The 8013-nt window shown below is 38.1% G+C and overlaps 1 protein-coding gene across 3 annotated transcripts; it reads left to right on the plus strand.

The window, feature by feature from the left end:
* The first annotated feature begins 6170 nt into the window (after window positions 1–6170).
* Window positions 6171–7687, plus strand: LOC145063597 (putative E3 ubiquitin-protein ligase RHY1A). 3 transcript variants are annotated; one of them, XM_079011191.1, is made up of 4 exons: window positions 6171–6327; window positions 6416–6668; window positions 6885–7072; window positions 7146–7687. In XM_079011191.1, the coding sequence occupies exons 2-4, from the start codon at window positions 6432–6434 to the stop codon at window positions 7495–7497; spliced, it is 777 nt and encodes a 258-aa protein (XP_078867317.1). In that variant the 5' UTR covers window positions 6171–6327; window positions 6416–6431; the 3' UTR covers window positions 7498–7687. The 3 variants fall into 3 exon arrangements, with proteins under 3 accessions (XP_078867317.1, XP_078867319.1, XP_078867318.1); XM_079011193.1 differs by having other exon boundaries at window positions 6184–6327; window positions 6406–6668; XM_079011192.1 differs by lacking the exon at window positions 6171–6327 and having other exon boundaries at window positions 6334–6668.
* The last annotated feature ends 326 nt before the right edge of the window (window positions 7688–8013 follow it).

Raw genomic sequence — 8013 nt, forward strand, 5'->3', positions numbered from 1 at the left:
CGCTTACGAAGGGAATAAGTAGGGTTAAGCACTTGCAGCACACTATGAGCATTGGGCTGAATGAGGATATTAGTTTGCATTAGATAGTTTAGAAAAGTGTAATAGATAAATGTAATTGACATTTGATGATTAAATAAAGGAGTATTATTTATAAGTATAGTCACTGTCTTCTGTTGATTGTTAAACTATTATTTTGCTTTGCATGTTTTGACTTCCTGAATAATTGAGATAATTAAGAATAATTGAATTATTCAAACGGTCCACATTCGTTCATATGTTGGGAGTAGGTATGAATGAAAACTGTCATGAATTGGTGTGTAGATTGTCTGAAAGGTATTAGATATAACAAAGGTTTGTTACAACGTTCATGAGTGCTTATGAATAAGTTTTGAGCATTGGAATAAACCCGCGCTTGCTGGAATCACTTCATGGAATTTATCACGAGTGATCGCAAGACGATAATATCATATGGTCTTAAAACCAAGATATATGGTTTATTGTTTGCTAATTGGTTGTGCATTGATAATGCGAAAATGCATCAGTAACTTGATGTCATAAAAACGCATTGTTGTGTATAATTTGATTAGTGAATAGTAAATACATATAAGTCGAAGTTTATCTGTTCCTTTTATCCTAAGAGGGTAAAAGCGATATTAGGGCCCCTCGATGATTTGATTTGACTTATATGCCGGGCCCAGTTAGGACTGAATTGATTTGTTCAATTAAGTTCTATGTCAAATGAATCTGAGATCGAGAAACAAACTGTTGAACCATAATTATGGCTATGTTCCATATGATTGTTCACACGATATCTAAAACAGAGGACTGTATGATCCCTTATCTAAAGGACAGGTTGTTGATAAGATCAGAGTTTGACAGTGTCTTTGAGAGCTACGATTGCTAATCAATTTATACTTGCATTTATGGTTACTAGGCTTATCCAAGTGGGAGACTGTTGGATTAGTGTCTAAGCCCGTAACCATATTTGGTAAGTACTTGACCCGATTGTGCATGGTCCTTTTGGGTTGCCTTCACCAAAGCAACTTGACTGGAGAAATAATAGAGAAAGAGGTTATTATGATATATTAATATATTATAAGAATAATATATTAAAGGAGAAATCATATTTCTTTAATTAATATTGGTCAATAATTAATTAAGAATTAATTATGTGATCAAATGTAATTAATTATACTAGAGGGGATGAATTGTAATTATGTGATAATTGCAAATTAGGGCAATGGATGCCCCATGGATAGGGTGGACGAATTCAAGGTGATAAGGCCTTAGAGTTCGTCCACGATAAGGATTCTAGGCTTATCTTATGGGCTGCTTGGTGGGCAAGTAACTAGATAAGGATAAGAGCTGAAACTCTAATGTCTACCCTATATAAAGACCCCTTAGGCCTAGGAAAATCGGCCACTTGATACCTAGAATACCTAGAGCCGATTTTTGACTCTCCCTTCTCTCTCTCTCTTGCCTCTCCATTTGCTTGTAGTGTTTGTGAGCCATTAGAGGTACTACACTTGTGGTACTTGCTTTCTAAGACAAAGAGATTGAAAACTTGTTTTGTTATTACAATATAACAACAAGAGGTATGTAATCCCTTCTACTATAAAGATTTTGAAATACATAGTTCCATGCTAAGGTTCTTCTTGTGTTCGTAAAGTTGTGTGTCTAATAGTGAAAACATAGATCCAAATCTAGGGTTGCATGCACACATAGGATTGTTTGTATAAAACCCATCATTGTCAACTCAACTCTCGGTCTCCGGGACTTCGGCCGTCCCATGACGACCGTAGGGCAAATGCCAAGCTAAGGGTGTAGGATCCAACACCTCACCGAAAACGAGAAAAGGGCAACAAGCCCTGATGTGGCCTTCCTGGTCGTAATGAAAATAAACTCATGCACTCTGCCTGCAATCTCTGCCATAATGGCCCTCCCCGCCACACCTGCGACATACAAGAGATCTATGCCTCCCTCCAACTAATCCCTAACTCTGATCGACGGGCTTGAACCGCTTCATTGCAAGTTGGGACTGATATAAAGCTTGACACTACTCCTTTGCATGTGTTTCTATCATAATATCTACCCTCCTAGCGGCATCATGAAGCTCAGCAAGAGAACCATAACATTGGGTGGATACAAATTGTCGAATATCCTTCTTGAGCATGCCTAAATACCGAGTCATCTAAGCCTACTCAAAAGCAGCAAAATCAGGGAAAAACATATCCCATTGTGTGAACATCTTGGTGATCTTTGTCACCGACTCGGTCCCCTACCTCAGATCCAAATACTCTTGGGTTAGCCACCAATGAGACATATCTTGAGTGGAACATCTAAGAGAACTGCTCCTATGATATTGCAACTCGTTACTCTGGGGTGTATGAACTAGTAACTAGCCTCCACCAATCCTTCGCTCCATACCGAAGAAGGTTCAAAGCGCACTTGACCTTCTCGTCAGCTGGGTAAGAGCACTTATAGAAACATCCCTCCACATATGACAACCACCTCATGGAAAAGATCGGATTCTGAACCCCGTCAAACACCGGGAGCTTCGTATTGTTGAAATCCCGGTATTGGAAAGCTCTCCCAGTGCTAATCCTTGCCACATCGACGACTGTGGTAGCTACAACATTGACAGTCTCAAAAAATGAAACATATCAGTCATCGAAGAAGTCCATCATAGCAGTCTTGACAGACCCAAACAACTCTGGTATCTACTCCCAGACAATAGAAAGAATCTCCTCACAAATGATCTCCTCCATCCTGGCCACCTGTTCTGGTTCCTAATCATGAACCTCCAATAGTCGCCATACCGAAATATACCAAGAAAAGATTAGACATCACAATGCAGTACTCAACACACCAGGCCCTACTCCTATTAGTTACTTAGTACCTCGAAATTCCTCCTGAATCTCATACGGATCCTGCGCTTTCAGTAATATGGGCCCATACTACCTTCCACACCTATCCGTAGTCGATTCAAAATTCATCCCAATGTCCTAAGTCATTGCACTAGACCATTCGTAAGTGTGCCAACACCACTTCTACAACGAGATACAACTAACTTCCGATGCACTTTTCCTATGATTATCCTCGCCCTCTCACCAACGTTTGCTTTTATGCATGCTTTTTGTACACAATATGAGATTAGATAGACAGTCGAATAATCGACCATGCCCTAAGTCCACAACCAAAACTAGGAATAGGAAGTAAGTCCAAGTTGATCATTCTAAGGCTATTCAATCCGATCATATACAACTAATCAACATACATGCAACAATCTCACAATCAAGTAACATAAATCACGCAAGCAACTTCCTATATCATAAGGCATCACAGAATCAGTCATTTCTATCCAACAGTTTCTAATGAACCTTATCCACTAGCATGCTTTTTCTAACAATTCATATATCCACAAAATAAAAAATCAGCTTACATAACAAGTATGGGTATTTTGTGAACCACTCTCCTGTTTTGGCTCTGGCTGACTATACACATCACATCTTCCTGAAAACTCCAATTTAAGTCAAGGCCTACGTTCCCGATCCTAAGCCAACAATCAAAAAAGAACATGACAAGAAACCGAGCTCATGTACCTAACCCAACCCTTTTATTATAAACTTTTTTCCAAAAACATTTTGCAAAAACTCTCGAAACATAGTTTGAGACTGGATTCACACAAGTGTTCATACAATTCACTCAAACCAGAGCTCTGATACCAACTTGTAACGTCCCATTTTTACGGCCAAAAAATTTCAATTTTATTTTAGTAAACTCCTAAATTATAAACCCATTCTAAGAAAAACCTTAATTCTCAATTACCATTAATGAAAATCAGAGTGTTATAATGAACGCGAAATCCTCAATGTTGTTGATGAGCTTGTACAGTCCCACCTTCGTCTTCCCATGATCACCGATGATACCTGAAACCATAAACAATTGAGTAAGCATAGAGCTTAGTGAGTTTCCCCCAAAATACCCCATGCGATTAACATACAAGCATGCACCGAGTCCACTCGACCATCGGGCTGGAATACCCTGGGTTTGTTGGACTACAACTTACATCCAGAGCCTCCGTGCCTACGGTTTGCAGTTGACTTGCACTAGGTATCTTGGATTACAACACAAAGCAGGACCACCTCAACCCACAACTACCATATATCGACATATAAACAATCAATGATGAAGTAGACACATAATACATGCAAACTTCAATCATACAGCTCACTACCTCCTACTAGTCCTCTCACATCATACAGTCCTGCTACCAGCTATCCTCCATGGAATGCGTAACCATAAGTAACCAGAGGTGAGATAGCCATCCCAACATATGATCCTACTCTAGAGCCACAACCAAACAATGAACAGGAAAGAGAGCATAGACCAAGACTTCTCAGGCTATCCTACGTGACCATAGATAGGGCACTCTACTAGATGATAACCAACAAACACAGATAACATATAGATCCAACAATGCACCATAACATATCAACATCTTATATACCAGGATACTGATCTAACAAATCACTATAGCATAACAACATCCTATATACCAGGATACCGATCTAACAGATTACTACAATATAGCAAATCCTAAGTATCCACAATCCAAGGAATGCATGACCGTATATATCCAGAAGTGAGATAGCCACCCGGATAGGTGGTCCTACTCTAGAACCACAACCAAACACGGAATAGGTGAGAGAGCCTAGACCAAGAGTTCTCAGGCTATCCTACGTGACTATATACAATCCCTAAGATATCCTTCTACTAACAGATAACCAAAACTAGTGGGTCGGCATTAGTGCCTTCGACCCACGATACAATGAGGCGAAACTCACCTGAAATGAAGAATCCCCAAAACACCGTGATACGCTCCCTGCTACACTGCTTGTTCCTGCGGCTCCACTAGCATCAGAACCAATAAAATCTTAATTACCAATCAAACCCTCAAGTTTTACCTAAAGTCAAACTTGGTCAAAAAGTCAATGGAGTCAACAAAAGTCAACATTTCTCCCAGCGAATCATAAGAGTACGCCTCGCGTACTCCCATGTTGACTAAGAAACGGGGCGCTAACCGCGTATGCACAGCATACCTCCAGGTATGCCCAACGTACGCAGCCTAGTCCTAAAATGCCATTAAGAGCTTATTCCATTAAGCCCTTCCTCCCAAAACTCAGATGCAAGCCCAAAATGATGTCCTAAGTCATAAAGTTTCCAACTTTATGACTTTGCATGGTTATAAGATGCTTAATGTCCAAAACCCTATGTCCTTAACCCCATAAGACCCTCTTACACATGGATAGGCTAAATATCACATTCAAGATCACATTTTTATGCTTCAAGACACTCTTAAACGTCTGAAAGGATAGCTAAAAAGGATTAGAGTACTACATACTCGTAATACCAAGCTCATGAGACCAAAATAACCACAAATCTAAGGCTAACAATATCTAATGAAATCAACATCAAGTTCAGAACTTTATACCTCCATAGGGTATCAAAAGATGGTAGAATCTTGGATCCAAAGTGTTCCACTCTTCAAGGATGATCTTCTTCTTCCAACTTGCTCCTTCAAGGACACCAAAATATACACCAAAGCTCAAAAATGCATTTGAGAGGATTAAGGTTAGCTAAGGAACGATTTTCCAGATGGATACTGTGGAGGGGAAGGGGTCTTGAGCCATAAAGATGAATATATAGTGCTCAAACCCTAAATAATTAGGGTTTGGCTTGGTCGGAGTACGCCCATCGTGCTTGTAGGCACACCTCCTTATCCTTAATGCTGCATGGGACCCTTTTGCAAACAAATCTCACTCCAAGGGTTAAAAATCAAGGTGTTACAATATGATTAACAATGTGTCGTTAAATCATAGTTATCTTTAGCTTGTTAATTTTTTTCTTTCATTCGTAGTATGTTGTGAAACATAAATTAAACTCGGATAATTTTTTAAAGGAAATTAAATATCCATCTATCCATGTCAAATTGTCAATTGGTGATATCGGTCTAATTTAATAAAATAATATTTTAATCCAAGTTTAAGAAGATATATAGAAAAAAATTATAAGTGAATATTTAATTTTTCTTGAAACCAAGTTATTTTATTTAGTTGTGCATTTAAGACAAACCCAACGAAACAGACCTATCTTGTACTAGTGAATTTGACGTTATATTGACTTAAATCTGATCCCTTTCCAATTCTTACGTGTTTCCTTCGAAATATCCCCAAATCGGCTTTTACCAATTTCATAGAATCCCTCACCCTTTTTCCAGGTTCCTACTGCTTTTGTTCTTTACACTCTCGAATTCATCACATCAAGGTACAAGTTTGAATCCTTCCATGTATCCTCCTCAGTGTAAGTTTTTGTACATTTAACTGAAAATTGACGCAAATCTAGTTTCTATCAGAGGATTTCTGCTCTGAATGTTGTGGATGACAAGTGCTTCAGAGCTATTTCATAGCCGGAGGTATCGCTTTGGTGTTCGCTACAACGGCGTCGAGATTTCAGGATTTGATACCTCGTTACCCGACGCCAGTTCTTCTTCATCTTCTCTCCAACACCGCACCACAAACCGTCGCTATAATCGCCGTGAAAATCGCCACGACGATGGCTGTGACCTTGCTTCCCGGCGGATCCACCGCCGTCGCCTCGATCATTCGGTATTGTCCCGATGTTTCTGACTTTTATTATGTATTTCTGTATCTCCGATGTCCTCCGCCTTACAAAATCCCCAAAACACACCATGAATCAACCACTTTTAATTTCTCGGTTAAATTAAATTTATCAAAACCTAAAATCAACAGTCGATCACTTTACGTGCCTTAGATGATCTTAAGCATACAATTACTGATATGTTATTCGTTGTTAAAAATCAGGAACATGAATCATTTCACCCTGAACAAGTTCATAATCAATCTCCAACCGGTAGCATTATAAATTCAGAAGATTTCAGAAGCATACACAGACACAGAGCCACTGGGAATGACAGGCTTCCTGGATCTGTATTACTTGCAAGAGAAAGACTTCTTGAAAGATTGAGAGGTGTCTCTGTTTCTCAAAACAGGTATTATAAAATTTCATCAATCTTTCAAAATTCAAACTCATGTTAATCAAAATTAACAATAATCTTATTATAGACAAAGCAGCAGTTCTTCATCAAACAGTCATCAAGATGACAGTAATCTGTATGAAGAAATGGCATCTGAATCATGGCAACCATTAGCAAGAAATCATCATCATCATCATCCTGGACTTCATCAAGATGCCTTAAATTGTTTAAAATTAGAGGTTTTTGGTGATGATGGAAAAGGAAATGAGACTTCAAGGGAGTGTACGATTTGTTTGGAGAGTTTTGAAAATGGTGATGAAGTGATACGATTGCATTGTTTTCATGTATTCCATTCCGGCTGCTTGATTCCATGGATTAGGTTATGTGGGGCTTGCCCAAATTGTAGAAAGGGTATAACCGTAAATGTAAATGTGTTATGAAAAGATTAGACTCTGTTTGATGCACATATGACATAACTAAAGTAAAATTGCTTATAAGCTGACTTTTTAAAAAAAAACTATTTGGTGTAGATTGAGTGAATGATTTTGTATAGAGGGTTTGATACCATGTAATTTGTTATGTATGCATCTATGCTCATTTGGAATTAATATTTAAAAAGATTTCAAAACAGTTTTTTATTAGCTCATTTATAAAACAATGTAATTCTTAAACACACTTTCAGTTAAACATTATTTCGTGTGAATGCACTTCTATAAATACAATTGAATCTCTCGAGTTGAGATGTATTCTTAAAAAAAAAAACTACGTGAATTTCGAAAGGGCAACAATTATTCAATGGATGACACAAAGTCGCAAGATTTTAATATTACATGATAAAAGTTTTAATAGTTACTATTTTTTTGAACCTTATTAAGGTTGAATGATACTAGTTATTGAAATTGGACATTATTTCCAACAAAAAAGCCTAAATACTACATTTAGATCACAATATATTC

The sequence above is a fragment of the Lactuca serriola genome, chromosome 7 (genome assembly GCF_051521515.1).
Source record: "Lactuca serriola cultivar US96UC23 chromosome 7, Lser_US96UC23_V15, whole genome shotgun sequence".
NCBI classification, from domain to species: domain Eukaryota; kingdom Viridiplantae; phylum Streptophyta; class Magnoliopsida; order Asterales; family Asteraceae; genus Lactuca; species Lactuca serriola.